The sequence below is a fragment of the Lepidothrix coronata genome, unplaced genomic scaffold (genome assembly GCF_001604755.1).
Source record: "Lepidothrix coronata isolate B3197 unplaced genomic scaffold, Lepidothrix_coronata-1.0 Scaffold23, whole genome shotgun sequence".
NCBI classification, from domain to species: Eukaryota; Metazoa; Chordata; class Aves; order Passeriformes; family Pipridae; genus Lepidothrix; species Lepidothrix coronata.
In genome coordinates, this window is record NW_016690203.1 from 2131807 (window position 1) to 2158086 (window position 26280).

Sequence of the window (26280 nt, forward strand, 5' to 3'; positions counted from 1 at the left end):
TTTTATATGAAAAAGCTAGTAATTTTAATCATTTCAAAATGACTCTCTACAAGATAACAAACTGTAATACAGGGTTGCAATACAGGTTCTCCTTTGGAAAGCACAAACTATCAACATAAACACTAGACTTCAAATCATACTTTCACTTTCTAAAAATATACAGTGAAAAAATTGAACAAGGAACTCCAGAAGAATCCCAAACAACACTAGTACAAAACAGGTTCACATGGGTTGCTTTTTGGCAACTGGCTATGGGTTACAATAGTGTAACTGCCCTTTTGGGATGTTATACCAGGCCAAGCCTTGGAGCCCTTTCTGAGCCAGCTGGGGGTGTGCTGGCTTCCACTGCCCTTCCACAAACGTTCCGCAGACTCTGGAAGTGACATTATGATAGTGAAGAGTGATCTTCACTCTAAGACAATACATTAAGGCTGCAGTATTTTGCACACTGCTGAAATGGTTTTGTTATCTAAGATGACAAATCCCATTTCAATAAGGCACGTGTTTGGCTACAATTGGTAAAGTAAGGAGTTAGGCAGAAGTGCCTGTTTTCCAGGTGCTACTGACCTCATGACCATGTAGTTACCAGTGATCTGTCAAGTGTTCAGAACATACCAATGTGGGACTACCTTGAACTGTACAAGGAGAGTAGTGTTTCTGCTTTAAAAATGCCAGAATCACCTGGAATTTACCTGAGGTATTGCTCACCTTGAAGCATGGCTTTTAGGCTGGGGACCACAGGCAAACAGTGTTCTGTGACTTACTTCAGGGGGTTCACAAAAGGCAATGAAGACCAATAAGCTGATACATCTTTTAGAGCAACCAGCATACATGAAATTTCTAAAGGAGTCTACCACTCTGCTAACAATTTATAAGTGTCTACATTAAAAATTACTAGCTGTGTACTTACTGATGGAATGGCCCCATTAAAACAGGAGGTCATTTTTTGGCAACAGTGTAGTGCAGAAAGGATCAGCATCTACGCAACAGAACTTGGAAAAAAAAAGCCCAGTGGCTGAACAGAAGTCAGAATTGCAACAGATGCAATTAATTCCCAATAGTATGTCCTAGAAAATTAAGTGCTATTTCTTCCTTAAATTGTGTGTATGCTATAGAGATGTTTGAATATCTGTTATTTCAAATTAACCTTTTTTCTTTCCATACAAATTACAATTTGTATGTTAATCCCTCTGAAAGGGATTGGTATTTTGAAACATTGCTCATCCGCAGTTTCAAGGATGAGCCCAGTGGATCCTGAGATGCCCTCAGGATAACACTGAGTCCATAAACAATAAGGCTTTCAACCCTGACTGTTAAATTAAATTGCCAATGCAAGTGCACACAAGGTAAAAATGTATGAAATTACATTGCTGGGAATCCATCCACATTTTGAAATCCAATGTTGCATAGTCATTAGAAACAGTGAAATCTGAATGCCGTAAGTATGAACAATTCTGCCTTCCTCCTTTGAAGGTTCTCTTTCTTACATGGCCTAAAAATGCTTTTCTCCCGAATGCTGTACCCCTTGCTTGATATGTTGCTCCTTGTAATTGTGCATATATGTTGGTCAGAATGACCAAATGTTTCACATGCCAAAGTAACCTCAAGAGGAGTTAAACTTCACGGAATTAACCTATAGAAAGTAATTTCTAAGAAGGGAATGGAGTTCTATGAGAACCATTACACTTGATTCATGGATTGCTACAAGTAGGTTTCACAACCAAGTCCATGTGCCAGCATCAAGATGGAATGAAACAAGAAGAGTGCAGCATCCAGTTAACAAATATACTGAGGAAACAGGCCGTATATACAAAAGATATGCACTGTTTACCTGACACGTAACTCTTAAGGTGCTTAACTGATGTTTTAGGGAATGTAGCAACATATACATATATGCAGTGTATACAAATCTAAACGTGTATAAGAAACGTGATACAGAACCAAACAATATTCCCAGATCCCTGATTTAATTAGACTCTCTAATGCACAAGAATGTATTTAAAATATTTAATAAAAAATATCTAAAAAAAGATAACATTTACATAAAAATAGCTCCAGTTTCTCTGCTCTTGTTTTGCTGCTCACGGATTGGATTTTACTGGGTTTCATAAGGACGCCATTTGGACCAGTGAGAGTTTGAACAACTGTGCGTGATGAGACAGCTCTGTTACTCGGTCCACCATCTTCTGTAGGGCTGCTGTGCTGGGGTAACTCAAGGCAGCCCCCTTGGTGGCCAGAACAACACTCTTCAGCAGTTCACACAACTGGTTGCTGGAGTTCATCACTTTGTTGCACATGTCCTGAGTTGTCATTTGCCTTGCGAGTGTGTCCCCAATGAACACAAGTTTGTGAGCGCTCAAAATGATAAATTTGCTGTGAGCCACAAAAATTCGGGGGGGCTGAGAGGAGTTGACACAACTGAAAAAGGCATCAATGGCATTTAGGAGGGAGTTGAAGTGAGTCTCACATTGGTCAGAGTAGAATAAAAGCAGGCGGCTGTCTTGGGAGGTGGCAGTGCTGTTTGTGTTCTGGAAAGCTTGAGGTGGCTTCCATTTTGAGATGTCGTTTTCTACTGGCTTGGTGATCTCTTGCTCCAGACGTTGAAACTGATTGATCTGAAAGGCAAAAAGAAAAAAAAAAGCTCTCTTCAGAGAGTATTCTTGTTATGTATGCTGTTATGTGTAACAATTTCACCTTATTCCTCAGGACACCCCCAAGTATCCTAGACTGACCTTATGCTAAATAAAATAGCAATAGGTTTTCTAGGATCAAGGGCTTTGATTACCGTTAATTCAAACACATGGAGTTCAGAAGGGAGAAACATCTAAAATACTTCATTTACATTAAAAAAACCCACCGAACGACCCAAATTCCTGACTTTACAGGCTGTTGCTCATTTGGAGTATTCTGAAATCACAAGTGAGAGAGATGGATCCAAGTGGCAATGACTCCTACACAATCTTTAAAAAGCTGTCATCACTGTGGGATTTTGAGATGAAAAGCCTTTAACTCTCACCTCCTCATTGCTTGTACAGTTTTCTGCCATACGATATGGCAACAACATATTGAAGAACTAATATGAGGGAAAAGTGATAGCCCTGAATCTTATGTGACCTATTTTTTAAAGTGATGTTCAGCATCATATTTAAGTTAATGGTATTGATGTTCACTGATGTGCAGGCAGAATGTGTTTTCAGCATGGTCCAGTGACTAAGGCCCTGGACTCCAGGTCAGGAAAGCTAAGTTCTCAAGCTGGCTTTGCCACTGCCCTGCTGTGAGACATCACAGTTTGCTTCTCCTCCATGGTAAACTTTCAGAGTTTTTAAACTTTCTACTTTTTATTATCTGTGTGCACTGGGCCCACTGCAATGGTGCATGGTATAAAAAAAACAATTAGTATCAAACTGAGATGACTGAAAATTGTTTTGAAGTGAAAGGCTTATTCCTGCCATAAGAGATGTTGTTCTAAACACTGAGACCTGTGGCTGTGCTTCCACTCAATTGTGAAGTGGCAACAGGGAAATGAACTGGGCAGAGATGCTGATCTTCAGAATAACTACTCTGCAGTAAATACTTAAAATTTCTTTAGTATAAGCAAATGCTTACACAGGTGTATGGGGCTAGGAAGGTGCAGAAGTCTTGATGCTCACTGGTTTCCATTTGGAGTGTGACAATGCATGTCCTTGTCTTTTATGTTGATAAATCCCTTAATACTGTGCCTGACTGGCACAAACCCCACATGGGACTTCACAGTGTGTGCTGGCACGCATACACAGCTTACATGACTACAGCCTTTGAACATGGCTAAGGGAAGGGCCCCTCCTGCTTTATTTGACCAGTACTCCCTATGTGTGAGGAACACTGCATTTCAGTGCGACTATAGCACCCAAGTGAACATACCTGATGGTGCTCTAGTTCCACTTTGCTCTGCTTGATAATATTTTCCTTTTCCAGCAGCTCTTTCTGTTGCCTTTCAAACTCTTCCTTCCCCTGTTTTACACAACAAAAGACACTGTGTTAAATCAAAATTGCTCCTGAGCTAAACGTCAACTAACAGGTCAAGTAACAGACTGCTTTGTATTGGCTTTTTCACTGGTAGTGCACCACTAAGAGCACAGAATATAAAAGGATGGCATGGCAGAGCAAAAAGCTATCATTATTACATATGCAAAACCCTATTTGAGGGAAAGAATCACCCTGGTGAAATTACTCTTGAATATGTGTTACTGTGACAATAGATTGCTACTTCCTGGCAAGCAGCTTCTGCAAAAACCACAGACAACTCTTGCACAGCCTTCTGCAGGACAAGGTGTTGGGTTGACCTACCTGCAGGTGAACATAATCGTAGTCATCCATCCAGCTCTTTTCCGAGCCTTCGCTGGTAGTACTGTACGGGTGCTGACCTTTGCTCAGGAGCGGAGGAAGGGAACTGCAGGGGTTCTGTGCTTGCTCTCCATGATGCTGCATCTGAGGATTGTCATAGACACAGTTGGGAGCGTTCATTATATTCTCAGGTATGTTTTTGAAACGTGAGCCACCCAACGCCTGTTTGAAGAGCACCTCTGCGTTGACACTGATAGTAGTGGTCAGTTGCTTGGCATCGTCCGGGACTGTCCTTGCCACCATAACAAACCGATCCAGGTCATCACACTTGTTCTGTGCTCTGTTAACAGCCAGGACATTCAAAGACCAGTTGTATCTGTTCAAGTCATGACTAGTTTGGGTAAGGATCTGGTGAGAGTCCTCCAGCCTTTGCACCTCCCTCCTCATTTTGTTAAGAAGGCTGAATTCAGGTAGGCAGGAAGCATTGGCTGCTGATCCTTTTGCAAACTGCAGGTACTCCCACAGCGACTGTTCTACCTTATCCACAGCAGTGTGAATTTCATTGATGTGTTTCTCCATATATCCATAGGACCGCCAGTCTGGTGTAATGAAGGCTGTGAGGTTATTGACAGCTGTCTCCACCATCTGCTGGAGGCGATAAAGCCTCTCTATAGCAGTGTCTGGATCAAGGATTAGTCTTTTGTCCTGTGCAGTTGATGCTGAAAAAGAAGAGTCTTTTGATGTTGTTGAAGATGTGGACATATTACTCCTTGTGCTTCCTGTACTGGAGAAAGACAACCTATTCATCCCATCAGTCACATCCTGTAAGCCTCTATTGTCTTGGAGGACTGCTGGTGGCACATCATATACACCTTCTCTTCCTTCTGCAATGAGACTTTTACTGAGTCCTGCTTGTTGTCCTGGAAATGCAATGCCCCTCGGGGTATCATAAACATCTTTTTCAGGTGCAATTTGCTGACCAAGAAAATGGTTTTGATGGTTCATAGGGATGTCATAAACACTTTGTGTCTGTGGCATTCCACCCGGCAATAACAGGCTCTCAGGGGAAAATCTATTAAGTTCTTTTCCAATTGCTTTGGTGATGGGAGGAGGAATATCATATGCTCCTTCTGGTCTTACACTGTGGCCCAGTGAAGATGAAAAATCCTGCAAATTTTCCCTCAGGCCTGTATCATCTTGGCATGCAGACTGAGGTGTAGCATAGACCTGAATGACAGAAAGTAAACCATGAAACCTCTGACTAGAAAAACACATGGTTATACCTTACATACGGCCTATAAAATGATGGGATGGAAGATCTGCTATTGCTTTTCAAAGAGTCAGCTACTTACCCTGAGTTTGACTCAGAGTCAGTTTTAACATCTCACTTTTTATCATTTATCTTGATGCAATTGTCATAAGCAGCAAAATCCAAAGAGATAGATAGCATGCTGCCACAAAAATAGTGTAGGTCTAATTATCAATTTATAGTCCATAACCTTAATTTTGGGGCAGTGCCTCACTTTACCAGTTTTAACAGTTTAAGAACCTAAGGAAATCCTTGAAGTACTGAATCTCCTTTTCCTTCAGGATTATACACGGACTCTTGTTTCAACGTGTCTTTGGTCAGATACGAAAACACAAGATCTTGTGGAAACAGAGTAATACTTACCCCTTTGGCAGGTGGTATGTCATACACTCCTAAAGCTTTTGCTTCTCCCATGTGAACTGGAAGTGCAGGCCCCTTAACTGATGTGGGGGGAATGTCATATACCTGAAGAAAGAATAAATTGGTTACAGTCACCTCAGGGAAAGCTCTGATCTCAGGTGAGTTTTCTTAGTTTCTGTGTTTTCTCTCAAACACTCCGAACACGATCAGAGCTCTTCTAGCTTGTTTCGTATGGGAGAACTGCTTGGATTTTGGACAGTTGGGAGGAAATGCACTTTGCTAGGTCTCCTCTGGGCACCTGTGTAGACAGCAGGCTGGAGAGATGAAGTCACAGCTGACTTCCATCCTGAGAGTTAAATGAAGGTCAGTCTACTATGGGTATCTCCTGGGTTGAACAGGGGAGCACATGTGACCAGAACTGATCACAACCATACTGACAGAGATTAGAGGGGTTGAGGAATAAGCTCGTACTAGTACACCCTGAACTCTCTGAAACTAATGCTGTCCCTGTTGGCATTGCCCATCTGCTTTATCAAGTGCAGTGTGAGCTGTCTTTCTAGCAGACAGTACAGCTGTCAGGTATTTCAAGCATTGGACTTGGTGGCTTGTCCTACATTACAGAGGGTTTTGCATGTGGTCTGAGGCCACTATCTCAATGTCTCTTAACCCAGACTTCCTAATGATTCCAGTCAATCGGTGTCAATCTCTGATAGGTACTTTTGGATTTCAACACTATTCCCTCAAGGAGGTGCTCTGTCAGAGAGCTCTGGAGAGATGCAGGGTTGTTGAGTTACAGGTCCTGCAAGCATCCACTCTGCATTCTGGTCCTGGGGATTGAATGCTAAAGGTGTTCCCTGAACAAAGATATATTTCAAGTTCAGTGATATGGCGCAGTTGATATGTGGTGAAAACAACTCCCTGCATAGCATCTGTTCATCTAGGCGATAATTTTACCCTTACTGAGTGAATTACTGTCAACTATGCAACAACAAAGTACAGAAAAAAAACTGTTCCCAGGCAGCAAGTTTATTCTGTTTAGATATACTCTTTGATCAAAACACAGAGAACAAATGGGACTTTTGCGTTTGGTGTGCTGCCAAATCTCAGACAGCATCTAATTAAAACATATTTTCCCTCTGAAATGAGAGAATTTGCACTGCTCGTAAAATTCTGGTAGAAATTCATCACCCTTTGTGCCCTGTCAGCCCTGTTGGCACTTTTATTGGTACCTACCCCTTGGAGAGGGCGAACAGGGGGGATATCGTAGGTATCCTTCTGGTATTTGGAAGGGAGTTCATAAACATAACCTTGTCCTGACCTCACTGGAGTTATTACCTGTGGATAAAAGAAAACAAGGAAATGTAAGTCTCTGAGGATCTTGGCATGTTCTCTTTGTTACTGCACAGGGTATAAACAATCTAGTCCTATTAACGTTCACGCTTCAAGTGGCGATGTTAGAAACACCAGTCTACATACACTTCTGAGAGCTGAACACCAAATATGACTGTTAGTAGCTACAAATGCACCATCTTTTCCTTCCAGACCAGTCCTGACACGTCTGCTTGCTACTGCCCTACAATATCTTCCATTTGTCAAGCACAGATTCTCCAGCAGGTCTGAGAGCTTGGTCCCTTCTTCCCATTGATCTCCCATTAGCACAGACCACACGAGGTGATGGTTACGCCACCCACTTGCTGAGATCAGGGCTGTGTACATGCTAATCTGAATAAGTGTGTGTCCCCACTTATTGTCAGATGCTTTATATACCAGGTTTACACTCTGGGAGTCTACTCCCTTACTTGCAGAGGTATTTCCCACCTACTATGGCAGGATTTCTTATGTTACTGTGCTCCATAGCACAACATCCTGGAGAACTGAGTGTGAGCTGTGGCTTTGAAAACTGTTTACGCAGAAAGGCTAAGCTTAAACCTTCCAAAGCAGGACGTTTGATTTTGCTGTCTCTGGTTCTTCTATGTTAGCAGCTAAGAGATGAGAAATGTTAAGCCATTCTTCAAGTATATAATGAAATAACAGCCTCTGAAAAACAAAAAAGCTTAGAATTTACATTTTTTGGACATTTTGTAAACCATTAACTACCATAATGACTTCAAATAAAATCTTGTGAAAAATAAATGCCTTATGTCTTGGACTGCATCTGCACGGCAGAATTTCAGTATAATGTGGTACAAAAGAAATGTTACCTAACCCCAAAAAAGAGCTGGGTTTGTAGTAGAAAGGCTGACAACTTAACTTCTGCTGGTACTATTTAGCTCTAAGAAAAAAATATAAATATTGTAACCCAAAGGCATAAAATGGCAAATTACACAGGCTCGTACAAAATGTGGCTTTGTACTCAGCTGGGGAAAGTTTTGTACCACAGCTACCTAACTGTCTTTGAAAATGTATGCAAGACCTCAAATGCTCAGTCAAAAACCTGTAACAGTTTTTGCTGTAAGGAGCCAGATTTCAGAGTGAGTTTTGCTTGACTGAGGTCTTCAGGGAAATTCCCTCATGCTGACCTGCTGCCTCCTCTCTGCTGTGTTAACAATGGAGTCTTTCCTTCTTTTCTCCTGCTGCCCAGACATTGCTGGGCAATCTCTGTCCCTGTACCATGAAACAATCACTGAATCCTCCCCCTGAGGTGGCTGCCATAGCAGCATACTAGCACACAGGTTTGATTCAAAGTGAGTAGCCCAAGGCAGTGCTCCTGGCAGCACCACCCACTGCACTGACTGTGTGTGCATTTAGGGAAGGAGAAACATTCATGCCTGGCAGTAGGGGAAGACAGTGGGTTTTGCAACTGCTCTTCTTCGAATTAGCAACTGAAGACAGAAACTGGAAGTGACACAGTCTCCAGAGAGCTGGGTCAGTTCACCGCTGGATCAGTTCTCTCAGTGAGAGAACTCCTGCTATATTGTGTGTGTGGTTAATAGGGCTTACATATGTACAGGGTTTTTTTAAATAATCTAAAAATGTATTACATTTATGAGAGACTGTTCCTCTTTCATGGAGTCACCTGCTGCATTGTAAAAGGTATCTACAGGCAAAACTTCTAAAGAAGTTCTTTCTGAAGTTACTGGAAGCTTCCAATAATGGATCACTTCAGATATTATCCCTCCCAGGCCACTCTCATGTAATACTGGGATTATTTTGTTTGCCTGAGAAAATTCTAACTTGTATCAATATCACTTCTTCATGCTTTTTCTGGCAGTGAGGGCTAGTGATCAGACTAGCATAGTTTGACATATATATTTTGCATCCTTTTCTTTTTTCCCAGCTGTGTGCTGCCAGTCAAATGCTTTCTATGCAAGAACAGAAGGATTTGGTTTTAAGCAATGTTTACTCAGAGGTTCCTTCCAGGGACTCAAAAATTACAGTCATGAAGTTGCTTCAATAATGAGTCACTGGGTGTTCAAAAGTTTTCGTCTGGGAGAACAGATAATGTACAGTAAAAAGCAAAGGGCCATTTCCTGGGTAGCCCATCTCCATGAGCCCTTCTGCTGCTGTGAACACTGTGGCATTAGGCTGCTTGCTAATATGCTGGGAAACTGCTTGACCATCCCAGAGAAAAGCAACAATGTGGTGTTCAGGGCAGGCAGCAAAATGCTCCATGCAGTCCTTGAAGTAGGGAGCAGTGCACTGCTGCGGTTTGTCTCTGCTTTACCTGATGGTTGTTGCCTAGCCAGGCAAAGCAGGAGTCAGGCGATGTCAGGCTCCAAAAAGGAGCCTGGTCCCTCAGTCTGAAATTTTTATAACTCCTTGCTCAGTTATGTTCTACTCCAGAAGCCAAACTATATCCTAAATCCAGAGCAGGAGTAAAATGTGACCTGATCTTCTCCAGGTCTCAGATGTGTGATGCTTCTGACAGTCCTGCCCGTGAAGGCAACAGATGGCACCTCTGCAGAAGCTTTAGGACACCATAGTTCTCAAAGGCTTGCACAGCACTTTAGAGAAGCGTCTTTAAGCAGGCTCGACAGTAACTGTCCTATGCATCTTAGGACTAAACTCATCCAGGATACAAGGCACCACCACTCTCTTCTTGCTCAGAGAATTAATCTCTATGAGCAAAATCACAAGCCTCTAATATAAAAAGGGAGGTGATCTGAGCAGCACAGATAATACGCCATAGAATCACAGAAAGTTGGAAAAGACCTTTAAGATCATTGAGTCCTACCACAAACCTAATGCTGCCAAGTCCACCACTAAGCAACGTCCCTAAGTACATGCATGTAAAATCACTTGCTCTTCTTGTTAAACATGGTTGTTGTAGGTAAACACTGCTTTTCCAAGTAGAATCTCTGGTTGCAAAGCAGATGATATCCTTGCACGGTGGAGCCTGGAACACACATGGAAGAGAAGCTGTGCTCATGCTCAGCACTTGCAGAGAGATTCTCCCTCATTTTGCATACAGGAGTTTTATGCAGCTGCATTTACTCTTGTAGCTCATCTTTAGAGACCCTTCCCATTTTTCAAAAAATGCTGACATACCAGATGCCGTATGAAAGGTTTACAGTACTACAAGGCTGTTGGTTTTATTTACTGTGCTGTGATACAATTCTAAAAAACTACACTAAGGCTAGACAGGACAGATGAAGGAAGCCAGTTTTACTCAGTGTTACACTTTTTGTATCATCTGTCTTGACACTTTTGCACTCTCCCAGACCTGACCAACTTGAAGCAGTGGTCAAACAGCGTCACTCCTTTATTCGGTTGAAACAAACTCCTTCTGTGGGTGCTTCCAGCTGTTGTCAAAGGAAGTGAGAGGTTAAAACATAAAATGCCTGATTCTGGGTATTCAGGAGTCCAGCCTGCCTACATGAGTGACTGTGGACAGAAGACCTGAGCTGTCTGCAGGGCCGCTCTGCTTTAGGTGACATTTATTTTCCAAATAAAAATGCTCCTTTTTAGGCTTCTGAAAAAGCTATATGAAAGGCATAAAGTATGACCTTAAGAAACCCAGCAACAACGAAAGTTTGTTGATAACATGAAAAACAACTTTTTTCTTCCAGTGACTCAGGTATATTTTCCTGTGTGGAGGATTATTGTCCAGTAACAACATGTTGTGAACAATTTCATCATAAAATTCCCTGGAGATGCTAATCGGGTCTTTACTGAGTACAAGAATGTTTCCTGTTGTACCTTTTCTTCCAACCCTTTCTGTTAAGCTAAACATGCCTCTGGACTGCCTGTTCCTAGTCAATTCACAACAGAAGCAGCTCATCACCAAAATGTTATCTCCAGTAAACATTTTGTAACTGTAATTAAAAGAATACCCACACTACCTGACAAAGTGAAAATGAGGAGTGTTTGTTCTTAGTCTCATTTCCCCAAGAGGTGACCTCACATGGGACGTCAGAACACATGGTTGCACTGCTTCTTCCGAATGAGGAAGAGAAAGGTAGCTGGGCTGATGAAGTAAGAAAGGTACCAAACCCAGTCAAAAGTAACTTTTGATTTTGGATATTCACCCATAAATATATTAAATTAATATATAATATATTAATATATATTATTAATTTAATTAATAATATTATTTAATATTATTAATTAATTATATAAATTAATATAAATATATTAAACTTGCTGCTTCTGGGTGGGATGCTCAGCCCTTTCAATGCATTATTGAACCATATTTTACAGTTTTCATTTTTGATGGCAGTTAACTTTTGAAGATGGACTTTAAAAGGAAGGAGGTGACTGCAAAGAAAACATTCCCCTTGTCTCACTTCTAGAACAGGGACAGCAGTCCTGTCTGGTACTCAGAAATTTATTTTCTAACAAATGTCATTGAACTTCATACCTCATGAGGATTATTTTTCCTTTTACCTCTTCTCTTTTAAGAATGCCTGTGGTCATCGAAGTTTAAATAATCCTGCATTTCAAACCAGCAATTTTCCTTGTTTATGTGTTAAAGGAAACAGATGGTGTTCCCACAAACTATTTAGCCCAACATTCTCAAAACATTGTTAACCACTTAATCTATGCAGAGCAACTAACAGGGACCAGGTTTGGCTCTGGTGAAACATGTAATGAGCCTTCAAACTTTCGGTACTGCAAAACAGACAATTGAGCAGAAAGTTTGTTCTGTTCCTGCTGAAGACCATGCTCTTCCAAAAGCAATTACTTGAGCCTTTTCCATGCCAATGGCACGTTCCTAACCAAGAAAAAGAGCTGAATGTGCATGTACTTTACAAAATATCCTGTCCTGTGGTTCATTAAATCCCTCTTTCTTACATATAGTGGAAAAACCCCCAACATTCTATTTCTTCTAGGATTAAAACGGATATTAGGCTGCAATAGAGAACATTCCTAACTAAGGCAACAACAAGATCATTCTCGTGCTTACAGCAGATACACACCACTGTAGTTTACATTGTTTAACAAGGACAAAGAGCAAATAAACTTACTGAAGCAAACAAAATTACTCTGAATTTATAGCAGTACCGTGGAGGACATAACATGGCCTGTTCCCATGAACTGCGATGCCTGATATGCAGAATGATGGGAAACAAGTGAGTTTTACAGGTGAGAGAACTGAAGCAGAGGTATGTTTCACCTCTGTAACACTTTGCCGCACCCAAACCACAGGCAGAGAGGGGAGCTGAAAAGGGCAGCTTGCTATTTCCCCGTATGGTTTCTTAACCCCAAGAACCTACTGATGCCTGCTGACTGCAACACCTAAAATAGATCAGAGCGTTTTGAAGGTGGAAAAGAAGAGGCATGTGAGGCAAATCCTGTATATGTATTTTAAATCTGGATAAAGAACTGTATTAAAACATATTTCCTCCCACAATGTTCTCCTCTTCACCCCATGGGCAATCCTCAGCAGCTGATGAGCTACTGCCATTCACTGCTTACCCTGGGAAGAGTTATGCCCCAGATGAGGCCAAGTGGTGGTGCATAAAATGGGGCTGTCATAAAGCCTGGATATGGGAAAAATTCATCAAAATGCAAGTAAATGGAAAAAAATCATGTTTGTTGTCTGTTTTAAAGTATTTCTATAAATTTAATACAAAACTATTAATCATTGACATTCTGTTCCTGAGCCTGTTAAGTGGATGTGTAACAGCTACCTGGGCTCTTTTAAGCTTGTAAGGAGCATGAAATGGACAAAGAGAATGTGGGGAAATCATTATCAGACAGAATTAAGGGGAAGAAAATCTAATCCCTATTTCTTGAACTCCTAGCCTTTTGCAAGGCAGTGGCAGGAGCCACTGAATGGTGTCAGATCAGGCAGTGAACCACCTCTTGGTCCTTCCTTCAGTTTTGCTGCATGTACTTAGGAAGCCACACGTGTCTCCTTAAATGTTTTTGGTGTTTTTTTCCTTGGGAAAGTTTCTGTGGATAAGTTGAGCTGCAAGAAGGTTATGTTAAAAAACACAGGATATTTGAAAGAATCTGTCTAGCTGGCTAAAATTCTGTCCTTTTTACAGAGAGCACATAGTGTTTCCACTCCTGTCTTTTGTAAGCTGCATCAAGATATCCAGTGAACGATAATGAATTTCCTGACAGTAATATCTATTGCATCGCTCTCTGTTGTCTGCTCTGAAAATAAAGAGCAAACTTATTTCTCTGTTATATACAATGACATACAGTGTTTCCCTGCTGTCAGTGAGTCAATGTTGGAGCTTCTCTCTGACATGTGCTAAGGATACTCGCTCTTAAAAATGTTTGGGTTTATAAGTTGCTATAGGTCTTAGATTATGAACTCATAACTCTTTATTTTAACCTAAATAATGCATGAACATTGGGCCACTATAAAACATTCTAGTATAGTATTTCCTGTCAAGACTGAACTGTTGAAGCTTTGATCAAGGTTCACAAGCTGCAAGAGAGAGGAGGAAGCCTGCAGAGGCATTTCTTCTAATGCATTGGGCTTGTAGCTGCAACTATGTGTTGTTTCTAGTGCTATGGGTCCAAATGCTTCTGCAAGGCAAGAGAAAATCAACAGAAATGCCTGTATTAGTTTTCTGGGCTGAGTGTGTTATCAGCTCTACTGCGAGGTGGAAAGAAATGCGGCAACAACACGCATAGAGACACCTCTGCTTGTCTTTGAGCGGGTGTTCACCAGTGAATTTTCTTAGAATATTCAGATGTGTGAAGATAAGAATACATGACAAATGCTACACTGATACATAACTGATTTATTTTTTTATGTTGTTTTCATCTTCAAAATACTGCTTATTTTCTCCTCTACTTTTTGTCCAGTTGTTGTCCAAGACCTTTACTTATGAAGATTCTGCTGTAACTGTAACTGCTTTCAGTGCTAAAGCATGTCCAGATGTCACTGATTCACACTGAGCTAAATTAAAAATGCTTACCTTTGCAGGCTCAGGCATTTAAATAGAAACTTTTAAATGCAGCCATGAAGTGCCTCCCTCACCAGTAGATGCTCAGCCTTAAAAAGCAACCCTGTGTTACTGTAATCTAAATAACTACAAGTAATGGAAATGGGTGTCTTGCTTTTGAGGTGGTATTATTTCAACAAGATTTATACCAGTTTTGGGTTGTGAGTCTTGAAGATGTTGAGCAGAAGCTGTGAAACAAATTTAAAATAAAAAGTGTGAAATCACAAGCTGTCCTTGATTCAAACCCTCAACTGCTGGTGAAAATGGTACAGCCCACTGCTTTGCAACTAGCCTAATCCTGATGTTTTAACTTCTAGTGCGACCTCTTCCATTAACCAGCACACAAAAGCAGGGTCATTACACTGTTTTTCAGTTTTGTAGTTTTCCTAAAACTGAAGTGCAGGTTTATTGTCTTTCCAAACAATTCCTTTTTAAAAATATGTGCAGTTACATAAATGGCCTACATTCTGACTAGTATAAAATGACAGGGATGTATTAAGTGCGGTGGAATGGTACTGACTTGCATTAACTGCAGCTTTGAATGACAGTGTTGAATTTTTGCTTACTGGAGTTCATGATTGCAAATTAATGCACATAGAAAGGTCTCTCTCTCTCTCTCCAGACCTCACCTGAGTGAGCAGTACAAAGCACAAAAAAGCTCAACAATTTTGTCACTGGCAAGATTGTACTTGGGGTTTTTTTTCTTTATTTTATGATATTTTCATGACCTGTTCCTGCTCTTTCTCACATCAACTCCGGGGCTTTCTGCCAGTTGTGTTATGAACAACATTTCTGCTTGCTTCAGTGGAACAGGCTTGGTGCTGGCTGGCCTTGAATTGCAAGGCTGAGTGGGAAGGGGTATTTCCTAGCTTCTGGTAAGAGTCATTCTTGCTTACAAAATGTGATTAAAGAGAGTCAAACCAACACTTCTGAGAGCGTCCCATTTTTTTCAGAGGAAAGGAAGAGAAAAAGAGAGATAAGCAAAACATACTCAGTACTATTAAATCATCAGCATTTTTAAGAGGAGTGTGAAAGAGGATAGTTGTTCAACGCTCTTGCTAAGAGTTTTACCAGTGGCATCCCCATGACAATTACTCATTTTCAGACAGACAGTGACATCATCATTTTTGTGTGCATTGGCCAACAGGGCTAAAGAGCTGATGCATACAGGACTAGTGACAGAACAGGCACACACTCAGAAATAATGTCTATGGATGGACCTTATGGAGAAAGAAACCCCTCAAATTATTGAGTGATAAGTTTTAGTGGAGAAATATGTGTATCTGCTAAAGCACTCTCTGGAAACGTGGGATTAAATCTGAGCTGCAGTTTTGATTAATGAAAAGCACGTGGCAAAACTCAGCACCTCAGCATTTGGGTATCTTGCCCATGATAAAAAAGCAGCATTTTGCTTTGTCCATCCCAGTCTCTCTAGTCTTCCCATTATAAAAAGGTTGTCACATGAAGAACCATTTGGCTAACATGCATGTGTTTTCTATGCTGGAAATACTCTGTCTCTTCTCAAAGACAGAAGCCAAAATTTAGGGCAAGTTTGGAGGAGGACAAGAAAGAAAGAAAAAGGATGAGAATATGAGGTGGTGAGACAGGTAGGGCAGAGAGTGTCTTGTTGTGAATGACATAAAATCCTAAAGGCTCACAAGCAATAAACCAGTTTGGTTCAGTCCAAACAACTAATTTTAATTCTTTTGAGGGGCTTCATCTTATTTGTGTTACTTCTTTCCTCCTATATTGAATTGAAAGTTGGGGGAGGAAAGCTTCATTTGGGAATTGTTGTAATAGGGTATTTCCATGACTTCGTTCCCCTTCCTTTAAGACATTTCTCAGAACAGATCCTTCCCCGTCAACAATTTCAGTTTTTGTGAATCGGCATTTCCCAGGGGGCAAAAAAATGGTTGAGATGAAGCACTGCCAAAGAGTTTCAATTCCACAAGAGTGTTCTTGGAGGTACACTTGGGTAGAAACAACGGAAGTGTCTCTAAATCATCTAGGTTGGGAACCATGTTACTCTGAGAGAGGTAGGCAAATAAAACCTTCCATCAGGAAGCAGTTCAATTTAATTTGATTTGTAGAGGTTCTCTGGCTCACAAGTTATACTCTGGCTCCATTTTTGCATGGGTTTCTCTGGGCACATGTACAGAGAAGTGCTCCTAGTAACCGGTGTTTAGATTAGCACTGCTTGCTGTGGCAAGTTTATGGAAGGTATAGACACCTTTTAAACAGATATAAACTCCACCATTAATTATTTGTTGCATCTGTACAATAATTATATCAGACCTCAGTCATGACTGATTGTGCATATGAAAAAGTTGTGATGGTAAGACCCAAAGGGAGTATGTTACTGTCTTTTATGGATTAGGGATGGGTTGTCTTACAGAAGGTGCCTGTCTCTCTAGAACTTAAGTATATTAATTTCATTTTATTTCCACTCTAACAAATCTGTTTGGGGAGAAAGATTAATATAGATTCAACCAAAAAAAAAAAAGATGCAGTATTATCACTGCTATTTAAAAAAGAAAAATTGAAACATTTCATGCCAGACATGTGGAATGATGATATTCTGGTGCTAATTAGTCTTCCCCCAAATCAAAACATCTCCAAAATCACAGAATGCCTGCCAAGCCTTAGGTTTCACTACAACTGTGTTTTCTTACGGTCAGCAACCTGTCTTCATCTACTCATTTCCTATCTCCATAAACCACACTTCCTCCTTATGATTAGATTCACTTTCTGAATAATCAGTTTTCCACTTGTGTGGAATTTTTTTCTAAAATGCTCTGCTGCTGTGCTTAGTTTTTAGTACCTAGAGGGAAATTTAGATTACCCAAATTTAGTGTCGGTTTCAGACACAGCCAAAGCTCCAGTTAGGTTTTGAACCACCAAGAAAAGAATCCATAAGCTTGCATTTTCCTGTTTATTATTTATTTCTTTTTCTTTTTTTTTTCTTTTTTTTTTTATTAAAGGTTTGATCCTGTGCTTGTGCCTGTGCAGAGAGATTTGTGTCCCGGGAGACCTTGGTTATTGGAGGAGATTACAGTACTGGCCTTTTTTGTGATACTCCAGGGGAAAAATGCATGCCTCTGGTCTACAAATAGAACTGATTAAAATGAGCCCTGCACTCAGAAAGAAACAGGGAGTAATGTTGAGCTCATATGTTTGCTCACCCTAATAAAATGCAGCTTTTTTCTTATAATACTTCTCTACAAATCACATCAGTGAATAACTACTGCTTACTCTGAGTTGTGGATCAGGGTTTCTTCACTCAGTTTTCATGAAGACTACTGAGAATAGATTAACTGCACTAAATTTTACAGTAAAATGGCTGTTCTATTACTGTCACATGGAAGATTACAAGTGAAACTCCTCAGTCTAAGAAAAAGGCTGTGTGCTGTTTTAACCACTGAGTTTGCATTTAATTTGAGAGATTTTCATCCTTTAGAGCACACTTTGTGAAACAGAGCACTGAGTGTTGAGGTATGTGGTACTATTCCTGCTGTACTCAGCAAACTTCCTGTGTGTTCAGCACTTCTTCCACTGAAGCAATATTTTGTTACGAGGGGCATAAATCCCCAAAATAGAATTTGTAATGTGAAAGCAGAAAAAAAAAAAGGACTATATGATCACTGTTTGGATAATTTATGTAAACCCTGTCACAGGAAACTGTGGTACTTCAGACTTGAGGGTAAATGGGGACATTATTCTAACTTCGAATGAAAATACATTTTGCTGACAAACTGCAGAATACTACATATGCTCCAGTTCTTTTTGATAATAAAATATATCTGCCACACAACTCTTTACTGTGCTTAATGTATGTCTCTTCTTACCTCACAAATATGAAAACAGGCAAGAAAAAAACTGATAATAATGTAAAGGCAGGCTTATTTCTGTAACAAACATTACACGCAACCATTTGTTTCTTCCCAGCTAAGACAGTACTTATTTAATTGGAAGGAAAAATGTCATAATGGGGCTAACTGGCTCCTGCTACCAAAGCCTGTGCTGGAACTGTCGGGGTGGTGCTGCTTGTGGTGTGGCATTTCCACTTTCTAGTTCAGTCAACCAACATGACTCTATAATATAATAATAAAAAATATAATAATAAAGACCAGGGAAAAAGGTCTGTTCCCTTAGCCATGCTTTACCCAAGCCTCCTGCTGAAGGCAGTGACCTCTTGAAAAAGGCAGAGTTAGCAGGATGGCGGGGTGTGAAACCCTTCATCTGTCAAGGACATATTTATACTTGGAAATAGGCCAGGGATGAAGATGAGTTCCTCCCTTATTCTGCTCTATCCACTTTTAGAAGGTGGGTAACTCTTAAGTGTTTCCTGAACTGCAGAGTTCTAGTTCAAACAGACCAACAAACAAAAAAGCTGGTATGTTCCAAGGCATTAATCTCTATTTGCCTGAGTTAGTCTGCGCCCCGTGGGAGCTGTTGTTCAGGGCTGGTAACGCTTGCAGTGCAGCCTCTTCCCTGGTTAAACAGCTGTGGTACATAAGCCCCATTCTATTTTGTGCAGTTCTCTTGATCAGCAGTTCTCCTGAGAGCTACTGGTTCCTACAGAAAGCTTTCAGAATCTGCAAAACTCTTTTCCAACAAGAAAATAATTCCCTTAAAATTTTTGGCCAATACTATTTTCAGGATGGCAGAGACAGCACAACAGACCAGCCAGGGGAAACACTGAACTAGACAAAGAGTGTTTAAATGATGCCGGTGACTTTTTTTCATGTGTAGCTTTCCCCAGTTTAAAGCTTAGGTGTGAACTAATGATTAATCACAGATGCAAAACTTTGTGCTTTGACAGCACCTTTCCCAGAGGATGTTCTTAAAGTAATCTGTACAGAATGAGTTCCCTCATAATTAACCCACATATTTCACAGATGAGGTGCAGAAACACCACTAAAACCCACGCAGAATTCTGCAGCAAGGATAAAATCCAGGTTTCCTGAATGTCTCAAGGTTCCTTCTCTTTGCTAGCTGCAGCAAAAGAGAGTAAGTTTCAAGGCAGAGCACACAAGCAGGGAATAAATTCTAAGATACAGCTTTCACATCTTTACGCTCCTCAGACGCTCTCCACACTTAGGGGTGTAACCGTTTTGTGACTAAACTTGCAGCACATCTATAAAAGCTTGGGGCTAACCAAGGCTAATTTTAAACTGTCCCTCATTATCTCTGTCATTGGGAGGGTGAGTTTTAGAAGGTGCTATTTTATTTGATAGAGGGAGCCAATACAGCTCTGTTGTCAACAACCAGCTTGGTCAGAATCAATTAATCATTGTAATTACCTGCCTCAGGACTCCTTTTTGACTCGCTTTGCCTTTCTGGCTAACAAGATGCGTTACCTCAGCGCAGCTTAATAACATGCCCACTGCTGATTTACTGCTGCTTGAGGCTAGACAATTCCTGCCTGACTATAGTTCCTAAGTCTTGCCTGCAAAACCTGTATGGCAGCCAAGCCACACATCTGCACAAAGAAAACAGGCAGACGTGCAGAAATGGATAGGGCAGAAACTGCTGCTGGTCCCACTTAAGAGTGGTGTCTAAAGGACATGGTCGTCTTCTCTAGCTACTGCTACGGGAAGGGAAAAGGCTTCCATATAAGAAGTGCTCATAGCAAAACTATTCAAAGTCCTTAAAACTGCCAAAACACACAGCTTGCTGACCAGCTGATTCCGCTGATGGAAGGAGGCAAAGTGGTTCATTTAAGCCTTTGGAGCAGGTGTCACAAGTCCGACAAAAGAGACTAATTATCTTTGAAAGACAAAGCAAAGATTCCCCAAATTAAATCTTCAAGACGTCCAGCTTTCCTTAATATTAAGGATTGTTTTTAGTGATCCCTAGAGGAGGAGGAGTTGGAGGACGGCCTGCTTCCTCAGACAAAGAACACAAGCGCTAAAGTGCTTCTCTTTAATTAAGCTTTTCTTTCACAAACCCATTAGCAGAGAGTTGCAGCTTTAGCATTAAATAGCAGTTTAGCAAGGTTAGGATGACAAAGAACAGAGTATGTTTTACCTCAGAATCCACCCTTACTAATAACCCTACAGTTCTCTCTTGTATACCATGGTTTCAATCCCAGTGGGTTCTATTTAGTGTAGAACTAAGCAATTCCAAAGCACCAGAGATATGTCTACCTCTGATCAAAGCAGAACACTGCCGTGAGGTTTGTCTGCCGCTAATAAACAGTGAATACTGAGACCAAGGGCTCTTAGGCTAAATAAATTTAAGTCATGATTAAAGGAAGTAGCAAATATTAGCTAGCGCTAAGCAGGTTGATATCTACTTTGATGAGGGTAAAATGCTTTATAAATGTATGGGTTTAGTTATTCTACACTTAGCACCGCAGCCATTTCTTTTTATGCAGCATAGCTGGCCTGTCATAGGTTGCAAGAAGTTAAATGAAAGCAAGTTATAAGGCAGACAAATAATCTTAATTTTCTACAGAAGATGACTTGAATTCAGAAAAATGCATATTCAAGGTTGATGAAAAAATTTCTAGGCAGAAACTTGGAGAAAACAGGTGCTTCACTGCTTCTGATTTTTGCATCTCAACAAGAAGTTTGCACTTAAACTAAAACAAAGCTTTCAGTTTCTCAGTGTTTCGAGGGTTTTAACGCAGTCCTAGCAGCAACCAGGTTTATGCAGGATGTCCTGTTACTTTCAGTGGAGCTGGAGGGGGCGGGAGGAGGGAGAAGAGATTTCACATGCAGCTGGAAAATTCTTTCTGTGCAGTGTACAAACACATAGGTATTATGCTAAGCAAACTATCCTAACACTCATTTAGGCAGGTCAGGCCCTAAAACTATTCCAAGCTTGGGTTTTTCAACAGACCTCAGTGCAGCTCTGCAGTACGGTGAAGCTCCTGTGGCCCAAGATGGATAGCTGAGGTTGTAAAACATTCAGTGCTGTAAAATGTTTCCTACAGACATACACTAAAATGTGATCTCTTCTCTGCTGTCTCATTAATACGCATTTACCAGGTGCTCAGTGACCCTAGAGGGTATCTAAATGCTACTGTGGATAGGTAAACAATACTGCTTCTGAAAAACATTTCACTATATCTAGTCTACAGGGAAAGGAGAAAAGGAGAAAAAATTTGTGAGACTTGTCAAGAAAACCCATATAATTGCTCCAACAAAGCTCCTATCTCTGCCTGTGCAGCAAGCGCAATTTTCTCATTTTATCTTCCTGCACACCCTAGAAAGCATAATTGTGGAAAAGCTGAGCAAGCAAACCTCTTTATAAATTGACTTGGAATAGTTTCACAGATCTTTTTCTCTTGCTCAGAAGGAAAAAAAATCCATTTAGTCTTATCAGGGAAAATGAAATTATAACAAGGAAATAAAAGCATTAGAAGATGTCTTCCAAAGGCCTGATATGAAAAAGGCTGAGTTGCGGGAGAGGTGGGGGAAAAACATGAAACAGACTGTTTTGCCAATCTGAATTAGGAGATCAAAGTTTAAAACAGACAAGAACTTCCTCACAAGAGCCATCTGCTCAGGTAACCTTGATATAAATGCCATGCCTTAAACTCTAAAGGTAAGAAGGATGCTAATAGCCAATAGCTGAAGCTGTTGAACTGGGAATGGAGGGAATGGAAGAACTTCTTGTTGGCTTTGTAATAAGGGGTCTGGAAGACCAGGACAATCTCCTTCATTCCTTGGGTATCTTCCTTAATCTTTTTCCACCAGTGTGACTGTGCACTGTGTGTACCAGGGTACCTGGCAAGTATCTTATTAAGGTAAAATGAAGGAGTGGCAGGAGATGGGGAGAGTCTAAGAAGGACAGCAGGAATAAAGGGGGACCCACTTAATGCAGTGCCACTCACTGGAGCCTTGGGAGCTGTCAATTGCTTCAGTAATGGCTGCATCATGGAGCTCTTGCAGCTCTCACGTTCAATCAAGAAATTTAGCTGTAGGTAAATGTAAATGCACTCTTACAAGGTTTAGGTTCAGTATTCAAACATCCCTAGTTACCATCATCCTCTTGTTCCCTCACAAGTATGGCTCTTGTCGATCACGTATTCCTCTTTATAGTTTAGACCCACTGGGACTTCTCCAGCAACACTATATAATTTTTAATTAAACAAAAATTACTTGGGCAGATGATGTAACTGTTCATTAATATGTGGGAGAGTTAATCTTGCTACAGCAGCGCTTTTGAATATATAATGCAAGAGGGCCATAGGCCAGATGTGCCTCAGCCTGGGAGGATGTGAGATCACATACTCCCCCTCACCTTTAGCAGCAGCTCCAAAATGCTCTACTGTGTATCTCCCTTGCAAATTAAGCTGCTTAGTTTAATTATAAATAATTAAAGTTACTGCTATAACTTCATATAGTTTTTATATATATATATATATATATATTATTTTTTTTTAATCAGTCCACAGGCTGGCACTAGGCATTAACAACTTCATTGGTGGGCAGCACAAGAGAGCTGCTTTGGAGCTGTGAAGTAAAAGCAAATGCACGCACCTTGTTAGTCAGAGCTGGACCATCAGCACACCTCTGCATGGAGGGTGGCACCTGGTAAATATCTTGTCCCACTAGACCATGACCAGTGGGTATTTGGTAAATTCCCTGATTCTGATGGGAAGGTGGCACTTGGTAGACAGGGTCCCGTGCCTGTGAGCTTGGCACTTGGTAGATCTTTTGCTGGTTGAAAGATTGATTCATCAATCCTGAGCTGGGCATATCCTGGCCAGACAGACTGTCCTGTACCACTGGACCTATCAGGAGTTTCACACGGTTGCCTGGGACGATGCCTTGCCGGCCGTGTAAGGAGCAGAGCCACCATCCTTCAAGACCTTTGGTGTTCTGTTCTATCACCGTCAAAATGTCTCCTTTGCGGAAAGCCAACTCTTCTGCACATTCGGGGACGTTATCGTACAGGGCTCTTGCCATAAGATTCTGTGGAGAAAGAAGAGCAAGAACGGCAAATGAACAAACAAGCTAGAATTTTTCTGAATTTTCAAGCACATTCTAGGTGACATGAAAAGAGAACAGAATTTGAAAAAGAAGTGTGCAGGAAATCAAAATAACATGGAAAATAAGGCAGCAGAGGATTTTTCTGTCCCAGTAGTAATAGCGGGTCAGATGGAATCTCTTTATTTGGCCTGAATGGACAGGAAGTCAGGAGAGTTCTGCACTTGGCATTAAGGTGCTCTTGTGAATGAGGGCTTGTCCCTTCATCTCTTGACACTGATTTCCATATAAGTGTTCTCTGTGTACTGCTACAGCTAACTAGCTGCTATTTAAAATAAAACTTGAACAAGACTCTCAGGGACATAATCCAGAGCAGTTTTTCCCAAACATTTTTACATTTGCGGGGTCCCAAAAGACTTTCCATGGGGGTGCAGATCCCATTAAGGTAAAGACAGGGAGCTGGCTTTTCTTAGCTGACACCTGCAGGCTCCTTAAAGTCAGGGATCTGTAGACCACCTGGTGAGAAAAACTGTCCTAAAATACAAACTGACAAAATGTCACAGGTTTTGAACTACAATGCTTGTGTTTGCACATGGCTTTGTGCCTTCTCACTCTTTCTGTGAACTTCCTTGGTGGTGCAGTACAGCACAGCATCAGCTTAATAGGCAAAGAGCTTCCTCCCCCCACTGCCTCAAAACCACCACCACAAAAAAATCCCTCCAAAACAACCTCAAAGGACATAGTTCCTCTGAGTCCCACTTTCTGTAGAAAGATCTTGAAGAGAACATTATTTAAAAAAAATAATGTGCCCAGTTACCCCAAGTGTTGTGGCTGTGCTACCAGCAGTACCCCTGCTAAGAAGTTTTAAGCCAACTCTGAGTTGATGTAAGATTGTAGTCTGTGATGTGTTACTGACGTGTTACTAATGTGTTACTAAGAATAATAAGCACCACCTTCTATCACAGATGGAAGCAGCTCCCTTTCCTCTTCCTTTGCAGGCCTGAATGGCACATCTAGTTCTAAGTAACTGGCCAAGGTATTCAATGGAAAGTAGGCAGGCTGTCTGTATTAACATTCTTGGACCCCTCAAAAAGGCCATGAACATTTAATTTTTTGGCTCTGGTGATATTTCCAAACGTGTTGGAAACAACTGCTTCATGACTGCCTGATTTTCAGTGAAGGCATTCAGCAGAGATGGTTATAAACTAATCATAAGCACTTGAAAAAATATACGGAGCCCTGAATTTGTAGCGCTCAAGCTGAAATACTTGGATGCAGCACACAAACTGAAATAGTACTAATCCACCAAAAAGGATATGCAGCTGTCTTAAACATTCATCTTCCCTTTGTTAAAGGGATAGTGTCGAGTACAGTTTAGTGTTTTTATCTGTCATATTTATCCTCTTCCTTGGCTATAACAGAACTTTTTTTTATCCCTCACTTGTTATATCTTTCCCTATTGACACATACTTATGTTTTCCCATCATCTCTGTGCTTCATCAAGACAGCAGACTTCCATTTGACCTTGCTCAGTCAGGAGGCTGTACGCAGGGCTGACTAGTGGATGGAAAAAGGGTAAGCTCAGATGTCACATAAAAGGTAGGCCGACATGTTTTTTCCAAGACATTTAGTGTTGAAATGGGGTGCATGAGATCAGTTTCCTCTTCTCTAAATGGAGGATCAGCTTTCAAATGTATGAGAAACACTGGCTTTGCCTTTCATCAGCATCATTAATGAGGTCAGTATAAATTAAGCTTTGGCTTGGAAAAGTAGGATTGCCATTTTGAACTCCCCTGTAAACAGCAGGACTGAGGCCCACCATTTTCTCTGATGTACATCTACTCAGCTCATCAGTAACAATGCACTAAGAAACAAGAATATAGATAAAGAAGAGAGCGATTTTTGTCCATGCCTTGGCAGGACTGTAAAACTATTATTTAAGCATGGTCAAAACCAGCAGTCTCTTCTTGAACACTACATCTATGCTCTTGCTGTGTTGACCTGGCTGCTTAGCTGAGTCCTCGGAGCTCATAAAGCAAAAGCCCCTGCCTAGTATGAATATTCAAGTTAATCTCTTATCTTTCTACATTTTTTCTAGCATGTCTTTCACAGGCAAAATCTACTAACATGACTAGCTGAGCCTGTGCAACTGACAAAATATTTAAAGAAGGCTTTCACAGAGGAGTTGTTTAAAGGAGGAAGATTGTGGCTAGATTGGGGAGGCCCAAACCAAGCAGGCTAAATCAATGATAAATGCATATTCTTCTACACTTTGGTGATTAAAGGTATTTGAAAAGCTTGATTAGCTTTTACAGCAAAGCAATTCTCAGAACAAAGCTGGAATGGTGGTAGAATTAGAGCAGATAAAAGTTCCCATGTGAATTTTTCCGAGTTGCTCATTATCTCTGTCCCAGTGACCTTCTCACCACCTGGCACGCAGCATGTTAATACTTTCTGGATGTGCTTCAAGAACTTCTTTGCTGCAAACAGCTTCAGATTCTCATTGTCAGTGTTAACTCAGGCACCAGTATGTGAATCATACTAATTGGTTGCTACTTGTTTCACAGCAATTTCCCCAAGGCCTTTTAAATAGCCCGGAGCCATGCCACCAGCACCAGTCACTGATGGAGCAGTGAACCAGGCAAAATATTCCACCAAATAAGGACGAGGACCAGAAACACTAAGCCTGTTGCTTGGTGCCAGCAGCAAAGGCACTGATCCTGCTAAGCAAATCTGTGTTTTGGGCATTTCCCTGACTTCATTCTTCCTTCACAGGATTGCTTAACATGAGCTTCAGAAACAGTGTCACAGTCACTTTCATTACTCAGCAGAGTCGCTCTGGAGAAAAATGAAACTGTCACCACGGAAGGCCATCAGGAAAGCTTTTCAAAACCACAGAGGTACCTTTAACCTGCTGTGCTGATCAAAACTGTAGTCTTTACTTTTCCACACACGGAAAGAACTTCCGATCGAATATATCTCTCAACATTTATGGGCT

The 26280-nt window shown here is 40.9% G+C and overlaps 1 protein-coding gene across 1 annotated transcript in view; it reads right to left on the bottom strand.

The window, feature by feature from the left end:
- Positions 1–26280, bottom strand: part of NEDD9 (neural precursor cell expressed, developmentally down-regulated 9) — a 39368-nt gene continuing 13088 nt past the window's right edge. The window contains exons 2-7 of the mRNA XM_017808524.1: positions 22833–23267; positions 7226–7327; positions 5996–6097; positions 4327–5550; positions 3901–3990; positions 1–2615 (exon numbers count right to left, since the gene is read on the bottom strand). Of these exons, the coding sequence (XP_017664013.1) occupies positions 2106–2615; positions 3901–3990; positions 4327–5550; positions 5996–6097; positions 7226–7327; positions 22833–23267 (2463 nt within the window). The 3' untranslated portion in view covers positions 1–2105. The remainder of the gene's footprint in view (positions 2616–3900; positions 3991–4326; positions 5551–5995; positions 6098–7225; positions 7328–22832; positions 23268–26280) is intronic.